The sequence below is a fragment of the Pristis pectinata genome, chromosome 22, assembly GCF_009764475.1.
Source record: "Pristis pectinata isolate sPriPec2 chromosome 22, sPriPec2.1.pri, whole genome shotgun sequence".
Classification (NCBI taxonomy): domain Eukaryota; kingdom Metazoa; phylum Chordata; class Chondrichthyes; order Rhinopristiformes; family Pristidae; genus Pristis; species Pristis pectinata.
The window spans coordinates 10,059,881-10,082,080 of NC_067426.1; the positions used below are offsets into that span (position 1 = coordinate 10,059,881).

At 40.4% G+C, this 22,200-nt stretch overlaps 1 protein-coding gene and 1 long non-coding RNA gene across 5 annotated transcripts in view; one reads left to right on the forward strand and one right to left on the reverse strand.

Moving 5' to 3' along the window:
• The first annotated feature begins 3,480 nt into the window (after nucleotides 1-3,480).
• LOC127581670 (uncharacterized) lies at nucleotides 3,481-20,321 on the forward strand. 3 transcript variants are annotated; one of them, XR_007957983.1, is made up of 5 exons: nucleotides 3,481-3,614; nucleotides 11,704-11,831; nucleotides 13,617-13,829; nucleotides 16,733-16,846; nucleotides 20,177-20,321. It is a non-coding gene; the product is annotated as an uncharacterized LOC127581670 (long non-coding RNA). The 3 variants fall into 3 exon arrangements; XR_007957985.1 differs by having other exon boundaries at nucleotides 13,660-13,829; XR_007957984.1 differs by lacking the exon at nucleotides 3,481-3,614 and adding an exon at nucleotides 4,940-5,229.
• Nucleotides 10,099-22,200, reverse strand: part of LOC127581669 (glutathione hydrolase 1 proenzyme-like) — a 39,334-nt gene continuing 27,232 nt past the window's right edge. For both annotated transcript variants that reach the window (XM_052036267.1, XM_052036266.1), the window contains exons 9-13: nucleotides 20,250-20,431; nucleotides 19,189-19,316; nucleotides 17,685-17,797; nucleotides 13,159-13,287; nucleotides 10,099-12,561 (exon numbers count right to left, since the gene is read on the reverse strand). In XM_052036267.1, coding sequence (XP_051892227.1) covers nucleotides 12,397-12,561; nucleotides 13,159-13,287; nucleotides 17,685-17,797; nucleotides 19,189-19,316; nucleotides 20,250-20,431 — 717 coding nt within the window. In that variant the 3' untranslated portion in view covers nucleotides 10,099-12,396. The remainder of the gene's footprint in view (nucleotides 12,562-13,158; nucleotides 13,288-17,684; nucleotides 17,798-19,188; nucleotides 19,317-20,249; nucleotides 20,432-22,200) is intronic.

Sequence of the window (22,200 nt, forward strand, 5' to 3'; positions counted from 1 at the left end):
ACAAAGAAGAATTCACAAAAGCCTTTATTGTAGACCAGCAGTGAGTGTGGGTGGCACACCACTGGCAGGAACTTCCAGCCTGACACATTTAGATGTGGGAGCGGCTGACAATAAGCTCAGCCATATGCACATAAATGGCTTTATTCTGGCTGATTGCTGCAGTGCCAATGATCAGAAACAATCTTTATTTCTTGCGGCGAGTCTCAGTGTGAAAAATATCAGTTGTCATTCTGAGTTTCCTGTCAGATTGAATGTCTTTAATGTAAAAGATCAAACTCCTTTGGAGAGAACATCCTGGCCTCTCCTGCTCTGCAACAGTTGACTTCAGTCAAGAGCTGTTGGCTCTGCTGGTGTACAGTGACCTAAAGTTCAGGCTTTGGATTTCTTCTAGCTCTGCACATGGGTTGTGTGCATTACTGTGGCTTTAATTGGAAAATGTGCTTATTATAGCCATGACAGGTGAGTTAACTCTTTCTCATATCCTCCCTTCTGCCCATTGTCATGGCAGTTCCTGGTTCATGAGTACCCAAGGTCCTTAAATCCCAAATCATCACATCCTTTTTAATTTAAACAGTGACAGTAAGAGCACAGACTTGTAGCCGAACGCGATGCGTTGCTGTAAGGAAAACTCAGAGACGTGGAGGCTGAACCAGAGCACACTTTACTGTAACAAGCAAAATGCACGCGTGCGCAGAAGTACCCGAGAACCTCTCCGGCGGACATGATGTAAGATTCCTGCTGGAAGGCCCGCCCCGTGGTTAGTCTATGACGCACTCCTGCACGTCTGCCCGTGGCCGCCGATGGCTGTTCAGGTCCCGTGAGTACGGGCCGCTACACCACCCCCCCAGAAACGTCCATCAGGGGCATGGGACCCCCAGTCTGTGTGTCCCTCTTGGGTGGCTTACCCCGCCGGTGCGGTGAGGGTACCTTCACTGGCTGCTCAATGTCCAAGTGCGCCAGTTTGAGGCGGTCCACTGTGAAAGTCTCCTCACGGCCACCCACCTCCATGACACACGTAGACCTGTTGTGCCGGATCACCTTGAAGGGTCCTTCGTATGACCTCTGTAGAGGTGACTTGTGCATGCCCCTGTGAATGAAAATGTACTCACAGTCTCGGAGGTCCTTAGGGATAAAGGATGGTGTAGTGCCATGTCTGGAGGTCGGAACCGGTGCCAGGGTCCCTACCTTGTCCCGCAGCCTCATCAGCACTTCTGCCGGCATCCCTGCTGAACCTTAGGCCTCTGGCACGATCTCGCCTGGGACTGTCAGGGGAGTGCCTTAGACCAACTCCGCCGAGGAGGTGCCCAGGTCCTCCTTGGGGGCCGTGCAGATGCCCAGTAAAACCCAGGGGAGATCATCTGTCCAGTTGGGCCCTCTGAGGCGCGCCATCAGGGCTGACTTGAGGTGCCTGTGGAACCGCTCGACCAAGCTGTTGGACTGTGGGTGGTACGCCGTGGTGTGATGTAACTGGGTGCCCAGGAGCTGCGCCAGTGCTGTCCACAAACCTGACATGAACTGTGCCCCTCTGTCGGAGGTGATGTCCGCTGGGAGTCCGAACCTGGCGATCCAGTTTGTGTTGAGCGTCCTGGCACAGGATTCGGTGGACGTGTCTGCTAGCGGCACGGCCTCTGGCCATCTGGTGAACCTGTTGACCATGGTAAAGATATACCTGGCGCCCTGGGAGACAGGCAGGGGGCCGACGATATCCACGTGGATGTGCTGAAACCTCCTGAGCATCGGCTGGAACTGCTGGAGGGGGGCCTTCACATGCCGCTGGACTTTGGCAGTCTGGCAGTGTACGCAGGTCCTGGCCCAGTGTCCGACCTGCTTGCTCAAACCATGCCAAACCGGCGGATGTGACATAAGATTCCTGCCGGAAGTCCCGCCCCGCGGTTAGTCTACGACGCGCTCCCGCTCGTCCACCCGCGGCCGCCAATGGCGGTTCGAGTCCCGTGAGTATGGGCCGCTACAGGCTCTTGATTTCCCTCAATGATATTAAAAAATCTGTCTTCATATGCTCATGCTTCAAGCATTTGTTCTCCTTGAAGTTTTATCATTTCATTCACTTGCCAATCACTTCAAAATATGTTCTTCATTTGATATTTCAGTTTGCATTTCATGCTCCTCACAAAGTTCACCAATGAAGCCACTCTGTGTTGCTTCAGAGTCCTTGGATTTGTGTGCTTGATCGACACTTCTTCTCTGATTATCAAACCATGGCTCTTCTTTGAAGACATCTTAAGGCTATTTCCAAACTAGTCCACAACCATTCTGTTTGATATAGAATTGCTGCCAGTTTGATTGCACTAAGCATACTATGATTGGATTTGAATATCTAGTACATGTAAGGCAGAAGAAAGAATTTGCATTTAGATAGCTTCTTTTGTGATCTCAGAACATCTTAAAACACACAAACCAAAGAGATACTTATAAAGCACTTTTGAAATGCAGGAACCACAGCAGCAAACTTGTGCATAGCAAGCCACCAGAAGCAGCATAGGTAAAAGGGATAATTTTACCCTTCCTGGAAACTAATGGAATTGCATGTGATCTAGTTTTACATCTCATCCAAGTTTGCAATCCATTAAAATCAGTAGAGAAATATTGGACGGATTGTAAAAATGGTAAACCCCTTGATTCTGTGGTCCTTTGCCCAGCAGGTTAAGTTAAAATTGACCCCAGTCTTTCTTTTACAGTTACCTCATATTTATGAGCATAGAGTTAGGGGAATCTAAGTGAGACTAAGCCCAATAGGAACAGGACTGAGAGTGTCCAAGCTTATTTCACTTTCAACCCTTTCAGCTGGATGACAGCTTATCAATGTAGACCTGAAACGAGTCCTAAAATGGGTAAAATGCAAAAGGTCAGTGTCTAACCCAATGTGATATTCAGTTCCTCGTGGGCCTAATTATTTACATAACTCATTTTACTAAAGAAGCTAATGGAAATATAACTTCAATTGGAACATAGAAGATCAATAATAATATTTCAATAAGTACTTTTGGTCACTGTAGAGAAGTGGTGGTATTACAGAGACAGGGTAATGTAATATACTCTACTGTACTTTAAGACAAATGACCAAGCAAATAAGTTGTCCAATTTGTTTCTTGAAAGCATAGCTGTTGCCTGCAACAAATAGAATACCCCTACACCATCTCTCAAAACAGGGAATTAATCTATGCCCACCTTCATTAATAATGCATTGTCTTATTGCAGTTATTGCAAAAATACTTTCCACTAGGAGCAGTTTGGATATGCATTACAATACAGGATTGAATATTTTAAATTGTGACTGATCTCAGGGAGGTGGGAGAAATTAAACCTTCTTTGCATTAAAACGATGTCAGCTCTTGGAATATGTTGACCTTTTGTCAGTAAGTCAGAGCCAAAAGTCTTTCCCATTGCTTCATTAGTTCCTTTTCTCCTGAGTTCTACAACTCTAGTAACTTCACAGTCTCTTTCTTTCTTCAGTTACTGCCCAAAAAAATGAAGACCTTTCACTCTCCAAGACGGACATGTTCATCCCCAGGACAACCCAATTTATAGATAACAAAGTTGCCTTTTTGGAAGCTAATTTCTACGAAGTGAATTCCCTCATTTTCTTTTGAGGTTTGGTAAGTCTGTCTACAATGTTTACATTTCTTATACTTCTAATAGCTTCCCTGATGAAGTGCCACTGCCGAATATATTAAAACAGTTTTAATAAGAAGCAGCTTATCATTTATAGGGGTACTGTTATCAAAACTCAGTATTGATATAAATTCTACTGCCTATAGGATTTATTCCATCAATTTGTCACAAAAATTGTAAAATGTTGATTAATTTGATCTTCTGAGAGTTTGACCACAAGAGGGTGCATCACCCCAAGGGTGCCTCAAACTGGAATTCACCAATTCTAAGCAATCATACAAACTATAGCTGGTGTTTCACATTAACATAGTCTGTTGTACTCCATGCAGAATTATAGCAGGCTTCGCAATCAAACTGAGTAGTTCAGCTGGACAATCACTTCACTGTAATTTATAATGAAGCTTTAAACAGTTTCTGTAACAATATGTTGACTGACCCCCAAAGCAATTTGCAGTAAGATAGAAAGCATAGCAAAATTCCTTTGTTTATTCCCAGAGTGTTATAAATTAAAATATCAGTGCAAAGGGAGTTGCATAGCAATTGGAAACTGCCTTTTGCTTAACAGATTTAGCCCTGAATCCAATATACGAATTAAGGTTGACAACTTGCGTATTTCTTTTCAAATGATTTCAGAAGAGAGAAAGTTGATCAAATTTAATTGACTTTCCAGACTTGGCTTGCTTGGTAACAGACTTGGTTCTGAGCCAGGTAGCTTGTAGGTTCAAGCCCCACTCTAAAGAGTTGACCCTGCAAGCTAGACTGACACTGCCAGCACCAGTACTGTGGGAGTGCTGCAATGATGGGGGTGCTGTCTTTTGGAGGTGATGTTAAACCAAGGCCTTGACTCTCCTAAGTAAACAACACCATAGCACAAACAGTGTGAGAAGTGGAGTAGTAAGTTATTCACAACATGAATGTTATTTTTAAAGACATGTTTAATTTGTTATTGTCACATCACTGGCTATGGGTGCTTTCTGTGTGTAAATTGTACAACATTATGGCAATAACTGTATCCCAAATATACTTCATTGACTATAAAGAGGTTTGGGATATCCTTAGGTTGTAAAACATTATATTTCTTTAAACAGCAAAGCACTGGTCTTGGAAACAACTGCATTTTATCTATCTTCAATTTATAATATTGACTATCAGAAATTAGATGTCATCTTTGTTTGTTAGGAAAATATGCTTGGAAATGTGCAGACATCAATGATTTAAATAGAAATGTTTTCTCAGTGTTTTTCCGGCTATGCAGTCTGAATGATAATGTTCTCATTGTAATGCCATTCGTATAACTGAGGGCCACAAAACCACTTTTGTTTCTGAAGTAAGCACTTGCGGAGATACCTCCATCAATCTTCGTTCATGGTTATTCAAAAATCCTCCCAGGATTTTAACTGCAATCAAACTGTTTCCACAAGACTGCAGACTATAAAGATGAATAATGAGGAATTGAGGCCTTCCCTTCAGTGTGAGAAGACAACAGAATCTCGCTCAGTTGTCTGAGGTTGCTTGTGGGCTGCACCAGACAGTGAAAGAAAACATTTCCAGCCATTGGTTTTATCTAGATGACACCAGTGCAAAACAGAGTTGCCACAGGTACTGGATTTATATGAAATTTTAAAACAGTACCACTGCATGCTAATTCTTCTGAACGGAAAGGTTCTTACTGCATTTTCAGGGAAGGCCTGTTAATGTTAAGAACATAAGAAATAGAAGGAGGAGTAGGCCATTCAACCCTCATGCCTCCTCGGCCATTCAGTGAGATCATAGTTGACCTCTTATCTCAGTGACACTCTCTTTCATGAACTCCGCATCCCTCAATTTTCTTCATAATTAAAAATATATCAACCTCTTGTCCTGCATATACTCAATAACTGAACTTCCACAGATTTCTTTGGTAGAGAATTTGAAAGATGCTATGCTCTGGGGGAAGAAATTTCTTCTTATCTCTGTCCCAGATCACTATATTATGAGACAGTAACCTTGGTTCTAGACAACCCAGTCAGGTGAATCATCAAAATGGAGACACAAGACTGCAGATGCTGGAAAGTGAAACATCAACTGCATCTATCCTATCAATTTAGAACCTCGAACTACGGGAACAGGCCATTTGGCCCACTATGTTGTGTGGAACTAATTAAGTTAATGATGCCTATTTACACTAATCCCTTCTGCATGCACATGGTCCATATCTGTCCATTCTCTGCAAATCTAAGAGCCTCTTAAACACCTCTGTTGTATTTGCCTCCACCACCACCCCTGGCAGCACATTCCAGGCACCCGCCACCCTTTCTGTTAAAAAAAATGACCTGCACATCTCCTTTGAACTTTCAACCTCTCACCTTAAATGCATGCCCACTAGTATTAGACATTTCGACCCTGGGAAAAAGATATCAGCTGTCTGGTCTATCTATGCCTTCTCATAATTTTATAAATTTCTATCAGGTCTCCCCTCAGCCTCCGCTTCTCCACAGTACTTCTGTAAGAATTGTGTATGTTTCAATGAGATCACTTTTCATTCTTCTAAATGTTGGAGATTATAGACCCAGTCTGCTTAATCTTTCTTATGACAAATCCACCAGCTCAGGAATCAATCTGGTGAACATTTATTGCACATCCTCTGTTGGAAATATATCCTTGCATAAGTAGGGAGTCCAGATCTGTAACAATATTCCAGATGCAGTCTCACCAGTTGGAACTAAATGTCTCTACTCCTGCACTCAGATCTTTTTGCAATGAAGGCCAAAGTGCAAGTGAAAATAAAACAAAACATAGATGCTGGAAATTTAAAACTAAAAACAGAAAGTGCTGGAAATTCTCAACAGGTCAGGCCGCATCTGTGTGAAGAGAAAGTGAGGAGAGAAGGAGAGAACAAAAGGGAAGGCCTGTGATACGGTGGGGGGTGGGGTGCAGGAGAGATTATTGAACACTCAAAGTGTATAGGAGATATAACTGTAGAATAAATACAGCAGTAACTTGAGTTATGAATATTCTGATATACTCCCAATCTCTTCTGCAAGGCTTCTGAACTTCAGCTCCCTCTTTAACCAACATTTTTGATTTCCACCTCCTACTCCATCCTGCCATGCTCAATTCTCCAATTTTACCTAACCCCAGCCTCTGGTCAGTCCCTCCTCTGGCCTCCAATGTTGTAAAACCTCCTGCCTGCGCTCCAGCGTTCTGCTCTCTCCTCAGATTCCAGACACCGGCCTCTGGCCTTCTTCTCACCCCATTCCCTGACCTCCTCAATGCTTGCTCTCGCTCACCATCTATTTGGGAAGAAAATGCTCAATCAATACTGTAGGTCAACCAAGTTGAGTTAATCTCCCATCACTAAGAGGGTGAAAGTTGACCAGTAAGTTCAGTCCTGGCATAATTGTTAGGACCAAGTCTCAAACACTGTCACTCACAAGAAAGGTACTTGAAAATTGGGATGAAAAATGATCAGAATCAGGTTTATTATCATTGTCTTATGATGTGAAATTTGTCATCTTGCAGTAGCAGTACAGTGCAAAGACATAAAATTACTATAAATTAAAAAATAAGTAAATAGTGCAAAAAAGGAATAATGAGGTAGTATTTATGGGTTCATGGACCATTCAGAAATCTGATGACAGAGGGGAAGAAGCTGTTTCTGAATTGTTGAGTGTGGGTCTTCAGGCTCCTGTACCTCCTCCCCGATGGTAGTAATGAGAAGAGGGCATGTCCTGGATGGTGAGGGACCTTAGTGATGGATGCCACCTTCTTGATGCACCGCCTCTTGAAGATGTCCTCGATGGTGGGGAGGGTTCTGCCCATGATGGAGCTGGCTGAGTCTATAACCCTCTGCAGCCTCTTGCAATCCTGCACAATGGAGAATCCGTACCAGACAGGGATGCAATCTGTCAGAATGCTCTCCACTGTATATCTATAGAAACTTGCAAGAGTCTTTGGTGACATTCCAAATCTCCTCAAACTCCTAACAAAGTAGAGCCACTGGCATGCCTTCTTTGACAGATCCTCCGAGATGTTGACACCAAGGAACTTAAAACTACTCACCCTTTCCACCGCTGACCTCTCAATGAGGACTGGTGTGTGTGCTCCCAACTTCCCCTTCCTTAAGTCTACAATCAATTCCTTGGTCTTGCTGATGTTGAGTGCAAGGATGTTGTTGCAACAGCACTCAAGCAGCTGATCTATTTCACTTCTGTATGCCTCCTCATTGCCACCTGTGATTTTACCAAGAACAGTGGTGTCATCTGAATTGATCTGAAGAAGACCATTAGCAGGTGATGCATGCTCATTGGGCCTATTTTGGTTCCTAAATAGCTGTGGCTTCAAGTCTTTGCTTCACTGAGTTCTGTTTTGCTTGTCCAAGGCTGGGTAAAAGGAAGGGCTGAACAGAAATATGATCTGGGTAGTTTCTCGAACCCCCTAGCAACTTTACAAATGGAACAGTGGTAGAGGTCTGAAAGTGCAACTTGACATTCTTATTCAAAGAGTCAAGGTTCCTATATGAAAATATGGACACTTTACTGCCATCTATTTTATTCCAACAAAGCAATCAAAAAAAAGCAAATGACCTAACATTTCACAATCAATATCTTCTTTTGTCATTAGCGCACCAATTAAAAAGGTGGAATATCAAAAATACTGCCACTTTACTACTTTGCTTTCAGCTAATTCCATGTAATTAGTTGTGTATCCATGACAAAGGTGCAGTACTCTGCAATTATATATTTTAATTGTATAATAGAATCCGAAGTTAGTTATCTCGTATAATTGTAGCCCTATTTAATTTACAAATTCTTAAAAGACCACTTCTAGAATCATATGGTTTCAACTGCCTTTTCAATTTCTATCCAACAGCTTGTTCCCTATAATAATCTGAAACATGGGTTCAACCCTGGGATCAATGTGCTATATAGGCTGTGCCTGACTTAGACTATATTGAACATTCCATCTGCATTGCTACCTTTCTGGCCACTTTCATAAAGATGTACAAATAATCAATTGGCCAATTCTCTTAATACTTTTCTGTGTGCAAATTCTCTGTTGCAATTCTCACATTTCAACTGTGACTACACTTCACAATCGCTTTGAACTACCCTGAGGTCTTGAAAGGAGCTATATGTTTTTGTTTCTATTTTCCTTTGATTAGACTGGGTGGAATATTAGGATATTTCTTGGCTCAGATTTAGTGCTCAGCAGACAGTAGATAGAGTTATTGCATTTTGTTCTTTCCTGCAGACTTAAAGGTGATATCACATACAATAATCGAGACTAACCATTCATAAAATCAGAGAAAAGAAAGTCTGATAGCAGACTAATTCATTCCCCCCAGATTCAGCAAGAATCTTTGAACAACAATTTGATTTTTCAAAATCTTTCTGAAATGTTTATGAACTTTCAAAAGCTTTGAAAACTTAAAAAGACAAAATCGAATCCCTATAAGTTACTTCAAACATTGGTTCATTAACAAACCACTATAAAGATTTAAACAAGAATCTTGGAAAGAACGTAAAATGTCTTTTTGAAATAATAAGCCATGAGAATGTAACTTTAGATTAACAAGCAGCTAATTGGAATACTCACATCTGTTCTCTTACACTGAAATCAATGGGAAGTCAATGTCTCCTCAGACCTGGCACAGAATACTTGTATGCATTCTTTCCCTAAGTAGAAGGCAATTAGCCCAAGCTCCTACTCCCTTGATTGCATTGAATCGTGACAGTAATTTCTCAGTATAGTGTACCCCCATGTTACGGAGGATTTGTGTTCCTAGAAAACAATATATATCGCAGTTTTCCATGGCCCGAATCTGTTAAGTGGAGGTACATTCCCACAGGAACATTTTCTCTCAAACATAATGCCTCTGTGGATGCACAATCTATAGGCTAGAGAATTTTGATTGTATTGTAGGCAGAAAAGATTGTTGTTTAAATTATCAAACAATGTAAAGCATCATTGTACATATATTAATAGAAGAGATTGCCTTTTCAAAGCAAATCTATTAAGTGGCCTCCTGCTGTGAATCAGCAGCCTGTGTTCCTTGTGCTTGGTAAACTAGTTCAGTGTTCTTTATGCATTGTGTGTTTATTCTTTTTCCATACAAATTTAATAAGAACAAATTTTTATTCCACATCTCAAATTTTTTGGGAGTGATTTGTGAACTCAGTAAGGGTGAACTGCTGTTACTTGAACTGCTATAACACAAAGAGTGATGATGTCAAATGTCAGTAATTTTGCCACCATTATTTCTGCAAAGGCAGCGGCCCATGACAAAGGTCCTATTTGTACATACCAGCTGTTGCACTGAAATTCATTTCGCCTGACAAGTTAGAAATATTTGTCCAAGGAAGAAATATCTTGAAAAAAATAAAAATTAAAATCTAAATTAATTGAAAAAAATTTAAATCAATGAGAAAGATATCAAAATTTGATTTTGTTGTAAGGTCACAAATTATTAATTTGAACAACTTGCTGTGCATTTCTAACATTTTGATTTTTTATTTGAATATCTTGAAATTATAAATATCTTTAGTTTCTACTATGTTAGAAACTTTGCTTTTTCACAAAACCATAACGCTAGATTAAGAATAAGTAAAAATATTCATTCTAAATTGATTAAATATACAGTTAGCTGAGTACACCTGAATTAGTGTAGGTAATGAGACACTGTCTACCTTCCTAAACTACAGTGTGCCACAATTACAACACATAGCAATCTGTGTATTTTAATTATGTCTTTTGCAATTAGACAACACCTACTGCAGTCATGCAGAAATTTGAGAATAGAATAACAGAACATTTGATTCAATCAAATCTTAGCATGCACAGTGTTGATGGAAAAGCACATTTGTTGTTTAGTGGCAGAGAAATAATATGCCAACGGATTTTTAATGTGGTCTTTGTTATTCTGTCATGTATTTGGCAAACATTTGTCTGTTGAGCAAAGAATTATTATGGAGCCAAGGGAATAATTTTAAAAGGGGGGTGGAACAGAGTGCAAGTGAGGAGCGCTCAGCAAATATCATATCTCCATATTTAAACGCCAGGAGGCTAACTTCTGCATTTCATCTGTCTTATCCACCTCCTAAATGAAGTGAGAGTAAGATATTGGGAGGCAAGAAGCTATTAAGGAGGATCTGAGGAACAAGTTGGGAAGGCTCAAGGTTTTCTTCTCTAGCTCTGCTTGTCATATAATAAAACTAAAATCCATTTATTGTATTGGACCTTCTAGTTCAGGCACTTCTTGTATTGTTTTCCCTTGTACTACCTCAATGCACTGATGTGATGAAATGATCTGTATGCAGGGCATGCAAAACAAAGTTCTTCATTGTACCTCAGTACATGTGACAATAATAAACCAAGTTACCTACTGCCTTTCTGCTTCAGCTGAAATTGCAATCAGTCCCAATGATGTCATTGGAGACTAATTTGCACATATAAGAAAGGACACTGCTGCCTTCTGAGAGCTGATCCTCTCTCACCTTCTCAAAAGAAAAATATTGAGATCTATACCCATAGGTACACAGTGAGAACAGCTAAGTTGAAAGGGCTAATATTAACTCTATCATAACTGTTTGGTGTTTCAGTTCTTCATCCTGGGATTGAAATGGACCTGAAAGTCAAAGCTTCTGAAATTCTTTGAGATTCCTACTGAATTAGTTTCCGCTGGACAGAAAGAATACAATTGGATCTGAAATTTCTGTCTACAATATTATTTAACTGGCATTGTATTCTGCCATTTTTTACCGTTCTCTGCTTCAACTTAAGGTTAGCAGAGATAAGAATAAATTATGTGCAATCTTAGAAAAGTCTTGGTAAACTTTGCTGCATTACATGTCTTATATAATGCTTATTCATGAAGGCAGCTGATCTTAATTGGCCATTATTATTTTTGTAATCAGATATTTATCACAAAATTGTGCCTTTGGAATCAAAAATAGCAGCTTCATTAATCTTATTAATTGCAATTATGAGTGGTCAATTAAGTAATTCAGGGAACTGAAGCAATGAAATGCCCCGGTCACTTAAAGGCCGATGACATTCACAACTGTTCACTCTTTCGTTACTTTTGTCCTCTAGTGAAGAAATGGATCCAAAAGTCAAAGGTCTTGAAATTCTTTGAGGTTTCTACTGGTTACTTTCGCTAACTCTGATGGGACACCAATGGAATCCTCATCAAAGCCACACAAGTAGTCATAGAATTCAAGGTGAAATATTCAGTGAATTCAGCTCACTCATTAATATCTATATTTAATTTAATTCCCATATCATTTCCTGATAAGCTTTAACCTGAGCCTTAATTTTCCTCATCTCAATAGATATGGTCACATGTTCAGAAGTCAGCAATGTATTGTGGTTAGCATAGTCTTTGTTAAAGGTATATTATGGGTACATTTTCCAACTTATTGCTCCCATTGGTTCAAGGAGCATATATGAACATTTGATAGCATCATTGTAAATGATTGTTTGGAAAAGCTTGAACAGTGCACACTAAAACCTTCAATTTACTCATGATAGTTGAGAACCTTTGTTGAGATTAATTGCTCGCCATCTTTACAGTCCTGTGATTTATAACCCTCTGGATGCATCACAGCACGAGACTTTCCAGCTTTCAACAAATGGTTTGGTTCAGTTTGTTTCACAATGTTAAGGTCTTCAGCGAGCCACATAGTGGTGGCAATTCACAGATAAAACTCCTACTCATAATCGGCCAAAATATTCTACAATAATTCATGCAATGATATGCAGAAGTTGAAAAGGCCTCGGAGCATTTCAGTATCCTGCAGGACAACCACCTTTACGCGTGGTATCTGAAACAGCATGCCAAACATGCCCTTCTTTTACAATAGCCTGCACTACTGAAGGCATATCGGCAAAACCAGTGATGTGCATCTTCTTCTTTAGGTCATTCTCCATTTCCCTGCGAAACTGGCGGAGCTGGGGGAGTCAAAAGCAGAAAGTGAAAAGTGACTTACAACTAGAATGTACAAATGATTAACCTGACCACGAACTTATCAGAACCAGGAATATTTTTCAATACTCTGAGAAACTAGGGACTCACTTAAGAAACCTTGTGCACTCAATAAAATAGAAGGGATAAATAAGCAAGGAAAATTTAAAGCAGGAAAATGGCTAAAACTAAGGCTAGATGAACTAAGCAGTTTCACCATTTAGGACAAAGTAGGAAATTGCACATAATTTAGAATCCAATTCAGAATAACCATGGTAATAGATCATTTGTATTCTGTACAAAAACATCTATAACATATAAAACATCTGTGACTTTCAGAAATCAAAGTATATGGGCCAATAAGACAGTAGAATGTACATTTGGATGAATCGCCCTCCATAGGGATGGCACATTTAGTTGTCGGTAATGGGGATGACCCAACTACATTCCTACACTGCCATGTGACTATCAAGAATTATTTTATTTAGATATAAAACATTTGAAGCAAAAGTACAATCACTTATGGTGAATGTCTGGTGCAGATTAATTGCTCAAAATGTTTTATTTTAAGTAGCTTTACCAACCTCTTCTGCATTTTGTTCCTGTTCCTCAGACTCAAATTGAACAAAGTTTGGCAGTAGTTGGTGATGGATTCTTGGCTTGTTCACTGCCTCACAAGCATCATCACCAAACCAAAGTGCATTGATTATAACCTAATGAAAAAAGAAAATAAAAGCTGTTCAGTTGTTGAGAATGAGCCCTGCTTCATTATTTGCCACTTCTATTAAAATTACCTCTTTTGAAGGCTAATATAGATAAGATGGCCCAAATGGCCACCTTCTGTAAAGTTTCATGACTCCAATGTCTCCTTATTCCAGAATACCAATCCTTCTATTTTCTCTTAACGTCTTTGATGACCTACTGCCCCGATAGTTATAGCCACAGTTTCCTCATCTCCGACAATAAAGCATGCCATCACTGGGGGCAGTGCAGCCAAATTAGTAATAACAAAATTATCTGGTTCACTAATGTCCCTCAACAGAGACAAACTACCATTTTTACTGCGTTTGGCCTGTATGTGGCAGATGGCGATGAGGAGGCGTACGGGAGTGAGATATGTCGGCTGGTTGAGTGGTGTCGCAACAACAACCTCGCATTCAGTGTCAGCAAAACCAAGGAATTGATTGTGGACTTCAGGAAGGGGAAGTTGGGAGAACACACACCGGTCCTCACTGAGGAGTCAGCAGTGGAAAGGGTGAGCAGCTTCAAGTTCCTGGGTGTCAACATCTCGGAGGATCTATCCTGGGCCCAACACATTGATGCAATCATGACGAAGGCACGCCAGTGGCTCTACTTTGTTAGGAGTTTGAGGAGATTTGAAATGTCACCAAAGACTCTTGCAAATTTCTATAGATACCAGGTGGAGAGCATTCTGACAGGTACGGAGCATCACCGCCTGGTATAGAGGCTCCAGTGCACAGGATCGCAAGAGGCTGCAGAGGGTCATTGACTCAGCTAGCTCCATCACGGGCACAACCCTCCCCACTAGCATTCATCACTAAGGACCCTCACCACCTGGGACATGCCCTCTTCTCATTACTACCATCGGGGAGGAGGTACAGGAGCCTGAAGACCCACACTCAACAATTTAGGAACAGCTTCTTCCCCTCCACCATCAGATTTCTGAATGGTCCATGAACCATTACTTCATTATTCCATTTCTTGCATTATTTATTTTATTTTGTAATGTTTAGTAATTTTAAGTCTTTGCACTGTACTGCTGCACACAACAACACATTTCACGACATGCAAGCCAGTGATAATAAATCTTATTCTGATTTTCCCAGTTGGTCACAGTTGGATAAAAATTCTGCTTTTAATGAAAAACACAACTGCTTACACCACCCCACCCCCACCCCAAAAAACAAATAAGCAGTTACAAAACCACACGCTCAGCAATTGCCCATTTCAAAATCTTACCCATTAAACGTGCAAGTCCTCCATATATAAAAGCAATAGCAATTCTTCCAATTTCCATTAACACATTAAATCTTCCTAGCTGAATCTGTCCAGTAGGTTAGCATCAGATCACATAATTTCACAGCATAGGAGCAGTCCATTGTACTTCTGCAACCTCTGTGAAAGTGCTCATTACTCCCACATCCCTATTCTCTACTCACAAGATCACAAGACAAGGGAGCAGAAGCAGGCCATTCGGCCCATTGAGTCTGCTCCAAGGAAAGGGAAAATAGAAATGAGAAATGGGGAATGGGGAGAAAAAAAACCTATTCTAATCCCAATTTCCGGCCTTATCCCCATATCCCTTGATATCCTGACTATTTAGATATCTATCTATCTCCTCCTTGAACACCCCCACTGATCTGGCCTCCACTGCTGTACGTGGCAAGGAGTTCCACAAATTCACCACCCTCTGGCTAAAGAAATTTTTCCTCACCTCTGTTTTGAAACTGTACCCTCTAATTCTAAGATTGTGCCCTCTGGTCCTGGACTCACCCACCAAGGGAAACAGCCTAGCCACATCTACTCTGTCCTTTCCTATCAATATTTTAAATGTCGCTATGAGGTCCCCTCTCATTCTTCTGTACTCCAGTGAGTACAGTCCAAGAGCCGACAAACGCTCCTCATACGTAAGACCTTTCATTCCTGGAATCATCCTCGTAAATCTCCTCTGAACCCTCTCCAACGTCAGCACATCCTTCCAAAGATGTGGGGCCCAAAACCACGCACAATATTCCAAATGAGGCCTCACTAGTGCCCCGTAGAGCCTCATCAACACTTCCTTACTTTTATACACTATACCTCTCGAAATGAATGCCAACATAGCATTCGCTTTCTTTACCACCGATCCGACCTGGTGGTTGACCTGGTGGTTAACCTTTAAGGTATCCTGCACGAGTACCCCCAAGTCCCTTTGTACTTCCGTGCTTTGAATTTTCTCTCCTTCTAGATAATAATCTGCCCGCTTATTTCTGCTTCCAAAGTGTACAACTGCACATTTCTCAACATTGAATCTCATCTGCCATTTCCTTGCCCATTCTCCTAAACTGTCTAGGTCCCTCTGCAACCTTCCTATCTCTTCAATACTCCCTACTCCTCCCCCTATCTTGGTGTCATCTGCAAACTTAGCCACGAAACCATTTATTCCATTATCTTGCAATCCCTTTCCTTTTCAAACATCCACAAATTCATTTTCAATAGTTCCAACTGAATTTGCTTCCTCCACCTTTTCACATAGTGCATTCTAGGTCATGATGTCTCCTTGTATTTCAGGAAAAATCCTTATCTTCCCTTTATTCTTTTGCAAGCTCTTTCTTGGATAAAATGGATTGACAGGGTTTCTTTGTAAAAAAAAGATGCTAGCTGTGCACAATTGAAGTTTGATTAATTGTATATTAAGATAACACCTTTTGCAGTCACCTTAATTGATACCCATGGTGACACATTCAACCTCCAAATCTGTCTGCAAACTCTGGACTCACCACACGCCCACACAGATTCAGGATCTACTTCAGTGTAAATGACTGAACTCCAACAGTTCTCTTCAACAGCATCAACCATAGCAGGATTCACCCCATTACTTCAAAAGCATGCAACTCCGACCTTTCACTCTCAATGGATGACAGACTACTGTTTCATCTCAAAGAGAAATATTTTAGTTGCCTTAAATAATGAGTAATTCTGAATAGGAATTTTAAAACACCACACAACTAATTCAATTACCTTCTGTCAGATCTGGCATATAAATTTAAAAATTAATCATTATTTTGCAAGCAAGATTATCATTGACTTTGCAATGCTACTATTACACAAGATTGAAGCTGAAGCTGAAGCTGATAATCTAAATAGAGAACAATATAAAAGAGAACCAAAGGCACCCTGGAGAGTGAGAGCTACAAAATATATGCAGATATCACAGCAAGAATCAGAAGAATAAAATGGTGTTCCATTTTACTAGAAGATTGCTTTGCTTTACACTCTTATCAAAAGTCTTGAAAATTCAAAAATAAGGCTAATGTGTTAAAGATTATGAAGATATAATCTGGAATAGAGATAAACTAGTTTGGGAGCCACTGCTTTCATAATAGTCTAAGTAAATGGGGGAGAATCTCTAATATAATTATGTTCTTATGTATTCAGGTGATCCAGTTAAGACAGATGTCACCCAGAATCCATCCCTTCGTCAAAACAAAATGGGAGTGGAAGAACTCTTTCAGCATGACTCTCAATCATTTAATAGAAAGCCATCATTAGGTAAGATAAAGTACTGAATAGAGGCAGCAAATACACTTGTGAGGAGCAGAGCTATAAACAGCCCTCCCTGCCTCCCTCCAGTGTGTGTGATTCTCTTTGGTCCTATTACCAGGATTGCCTGCTCACTTTAAATTAGCTGCACTATTACAGCCTTGTGGTGGAGGACAAAAGCACCAGTAGCCCATTGAAAGGCTGGCACAACCAATGACAGGTAAGTGACTGGTGATGGCGGATGGGTGATGAGTCAGGGCAACACAAGCAGTGGGATCCAGAGAGGTAGTGGACACTCTGTTGTGGGAGCAAAGGGCCATGCAAAAGAGATAATGGCTTATTGCCTTTCTGTGGAAACCAGGACATCCATTCTCTTTACAAAATATAAGCATGTGCTTAATTTACTGCAACTCATCATTTCTTCCTGGATATCACAGTGGCACAGCTAGTAGAACTCCAGCAAGCTGCCTTCATTCCTCACCTTAAGTATTGTCTGTGTGGAGCTGGCACGTACTTCTGTGATCACATGGGTTTCGTTAGTGGGGGGAGGATGGTGTAAGAAGTGGGATTACTTTATGAACAGATATGGACTTAATGGGCCGAAATGACCTCCCATGTCATAAGAAAATATAGTTCTTCAGCATGTTTAGTCAATTAATGAACAGGTTGGTGTTGAAGACTTCACTTTGATGAGTGAGGGCAAGATAAGCACTGGGATCAGAGACAGTGGACACTATGTTGTGAATAAAAATAAGAAGCAAAGGAAACGCTGGAGGTGAGGTGGAATTTGTACTAAACTCTAACGTTTTACCTATGGTTATTCACCGCCCATTACCTCATCACATACCAGAGCAGTTGCTGTGATGATCCTCGAGCTGCCCGAAGCTCCAACCACCATTTTCACATTTTTATCTTTGTCGAGGATAATTGCAGGAGACATAGCAGAGAAGGGTCTTCTGCCTAATGGAAAGTTGGAGATATCAATACAGTTACATCAGTTGCTAATTAATTGCTAATTTATTCTATTCTCATTGCTCAGGGTTATAAATAATTACTGGATAAAATGTAACAAAATTGAACTGATAATTATTGTTAGGGGACTGCATCTCCATCAGGGATATTTGCTACCCTTTCACCTCTAGACATTGGGCACTAAAATATTTTGCACCAGTCCCTGAAGGCCAACTTAATCCAAAGCACAGACAGATCATTCTAGGAAGGGAAATATATAAAATGGGAAACAACTGCACAAAGTTGACCCTCCTACTAACCATGCATATCAAGTGATTCAGCCCCATGAATCCCTGATTTCAGCACCATTTGACCTATTCTAACCTCAAGCACCATGGCCACATTGTCCAAACCATTAGGTATCCCACAATCCTCAGTGTAACCACATAAATGTTCCTGCAAAACCAAGTTACTGAGCAATCAAATTGTGCTCAGCCTACCCATGCAGGCCATTGAAACAATGAATGTATAAGAAACACAACATAAAATGCTGGAGGAGCTCAGCAGGTAGGGCAGCAGCTACAGAGGGAAATGAACAGTCGACATTTCAGGTCCAAAGCCTTCATCTGGACAATACCAGTCCCGATGAAGGGTCTCAACCCAAATCGTCAACTGTCCATTTCCCTCCATAGATGCTGCCTGACCTGTGGAGTTCCTCCAACACTTTGCGTGTTGCTCCATATTCCAGCATCTGCAGTCTCTTGTGCCTCCAGTGAATGCAAAAGGAACTGTGGATGCCGGAATCTAGACCAAAAACAGAATGCTGGAAGAACTCAGCAGGTCAAGCAGCATCTATGGAGGCAAAAGGTTCAAGTCGATGTTTCAGGTCGAGAATCTGCATCAGGACTGAGATGACAGGAAAGATTGCCAGTATATAGCAGTATGTAGAGGGGTGGGATGCAGGCTGGTAGGTGAAACAGTTGGTGCGCTGACGGAATTCTTATCCCTCATTGGAAAGAACAATCAATCAAAATACTTTTATTTCTAAAAATCCAGATAGATCAATGTGGATAGGCATGCACACTGTAAATTTGGTTTTGTGTATGAATCTGTGAAATTTACCCCATGGCACAAATGGAACAGATTCCACAGCACCAGACAGTTCAGCGTGTTCCAGAACCACAGATATTTAAAAGTTCCCATTCAATGTGTTATTTCATTAGCAAGAAGGAACTTAAATTCCACCACATCTGCATGTAATTACATAATCAGAATGAGGGGCTGCAATTGGTTTTAAATGATCTCAGAATAAAATTGGATATCTATTTAGCCAAGTAACCTATTCCATGCTCCGTACCTCAAAAATGTACAGATTTTAAAATATTGAAAATGAATTGTACCGGGTTGAACATAGTTCTGAGAACATGGTGGTAGACTGTTCTCATCTTCAATCTGTGAGGAGGAGAAGTCTGCCATCTGATTGTTGAATATTATGCCAGTCACATTAGAACGGACAAACGATCCAAAACTGCAAGTACAAAACCAGAGTGAGAGGGAAATGGGCACTGAGAACACAAACAGTAATCTCATTTCTCAAATCACTTTTTTAAAGTTTGGAACACAAAGACTAAATGTTTAGCTCACCAATGACCTAGTGTTAACAATTTTCTCTATTTTCCTTACATGGACATTATGTAATGAAAATAGTTAATAACAATTGCCAAAAGAAATGATATAACAAATACAACAATCTTCCCACTGACTTTAACCATTTAGATAGTTGAGTAATCTTAATGTTCACAATACAAACCTTTCCCTTGTACTTCCTGCATCACTAAACCTCTTGGATTGGTGATCAAAAGCTTTTTTTGACACCACTCCAGATGGGTTTGGAGGTTGAGAAGTGGGATCTTTGCTGCATGATGTCTGCCGTGGCACGAATTTATGCAGCAATTCCCGTTTGGCGAGTGTTGTGGTCGCGGACCACACATGTCCGATAGCAAATGGCTAGGGGATCACAGCAGTGATGGCTGGGGAAAACAAACAGAAGGATGACCTCAGCACCAACTGGAATTCTCAACTGTGTCCATGTTGGGCGGGATCCTTTAAGTAACAATAGAGCAGGTACTCATTATACAGGGAAGGGCTATTCCTGCAATTAAGCCACACCATTCACAAATTCCCACTATAGTGTCTTAAACTGACACTGGTCATGTTTTTCAGTAGCTTCTGTGTCATGCATATGGAGACCGTGATGTAATTTCCCAAAGCATTCAAAGCACACATAGTAGGTGCCAATCACAGTTAGCAATCAATTTTCATGCAAAATTTTATCATGCAGCACTTAAAAATATTAGGCCAAGTGACAGAATTTCTGTTTTTTTTTAGCACTAGTCATATCCTCAACCAACCTATTCCAGTGCAGCTACAACACTATTCAATAAAAATGGACAACACTTACCGGCCATTGATGGTGCTGGTAACCGACACTGCATTACCATCTTCTGCTACCACAGAGAGATGGGATGTTCCACTCTGCCCAGGTAAAAGGCACTTTATCCCATAATCATCAATTCCTTCACTGGTGTTACTGTCATTGATCCTTTCTCGAATTTCATTTGCTTTTGAGATCATCTCAATGACCTGTGTTTTATTGACAAAAATTAGTTTAAACAAGGAATAATGTGGAATACCGCCTGCTCGTGGTAAACATTATTACATTAATATCCTTATAAACTGCTGGATTAGGGTCCAGATTGTTGTTTTTACTGTGTTTTTCCTTGTAATTTTAGTTTTCTTTACGCTCTTATATGTTTGTATAATCACCTGTTTGTCTGTAAGCCATTAGTAACTTGTAGTACATTTGGTTCTATACTTAAGTAGTTTCTTTGTCTGCAAAGCTGAAGTGTGATTCAGTCAGTACCTGCTGAATAGGTTTTACCAAAACCGGTTCAGACCAGTTTGCGGTATAAAAGGGAAACATGTTCTCAAGTCCCTTTGTTACAGTCCACTTCTCGTTATGTTACATTGCTGTCTGGTACAGGGTGGCCCTGTCTGACCTGTAGTATGATGAATATCTAATAAACAACTCTAACCGTTATATTTTCATCTTATTCTTGACTTCTGAAGAACCTTCTGGACAACATCATCTCCAGATCTAACAAAACTTAATTTGGAACATGCATCATATTTCCAATGTGACCAGTCAAAGTGTCCAAAGTACATTTTAAAAAGTACATTTCATTTCACGCTGATTTTTTCTTGCCTGGTACTTTACAAGCTGCAAGGTTTGCTCACTTGATACCAATTGAACTTCCAGTGAAATAAGGGTTTACTTACAGAACATGGACATTAGCCTTAAATGGTCACCTTTAAATCAGATCAACCTTGCTCACAGATTCCTATATTACACTACATAGGGTAACTTGCCTACTACTGTAGTGAAACAGGAACAATTTGTTCTATATAGCACCTTTAGCGTAACAAAATGCCTAGGATGTCGTTGCAACAGTGTTAGTAAAAACAGGTCGTAGTACATGTAATAGCATGGTTAAAAATATCAGTTTTCAAGAGCATCCTAAAGAAGGAAAAACAGGTAAAGCAGCAGCTAGATTTACAGATGGATTTCCAAAGCTTAGTCAGCTGAAGGTATGGCAGCCAATAGTGAGCAAAGAAAACTGAGAATGTGGACTAGGCCAGAATGAAAGGACCACCAAATATAAGAGCAGGGAGCGGTGAACCAGAGAATACAGATTTAAGGTGACCGGTAAAAGAACAAGTGACATAAAGAATAATGAAAAAGCAAAATGAGAGAAATATTCAGCAGGTTAAGCAACATATGTGCAGAAAGAAAGTTAATTTTTAATGTTGATGGCCTTTCATCAGAACTTAGACAAGTTAAAATCAGGTATGTCTAATTGCAGAAAAGAGGGAGGGCTACAGAGAACAAAAGCAATTGTCTTTGAAATCAAGAGAGACAGAATGATACAATAATGTGATATCTACATTGGAAAAACCAATGCAGATTAGATAACCATTTTTCAAAGCATTCCATCAAAGTAGAAAGGCAATCCTGAGCTCCCTGTTGCCCATCAATTTAATTCTCTGTACTTGAGTCTTCCAAGAAACAGCACCTTACCTTCTGACTTGGCACATTACACACTCCAAGCTTAATATTGAAATCACATCTTCAAATAACCAGACACCAGTTTGTGTCAGAGCTGACCAGTTCTAATGAACATTCATATTAACTTTGTTCACTCTCTTCACAGATGCTGCTTGTTTCCAATTTCTCTATTTTGTTTCAGATTTCCAGCATCTGCAGTATTTTGCTACTCCTGTGTTTTTGATCTCACCATCCCAGCATTATAACGTTTTATCCTTTTCTTCCTCTCTCCCATTTACTTTTATCT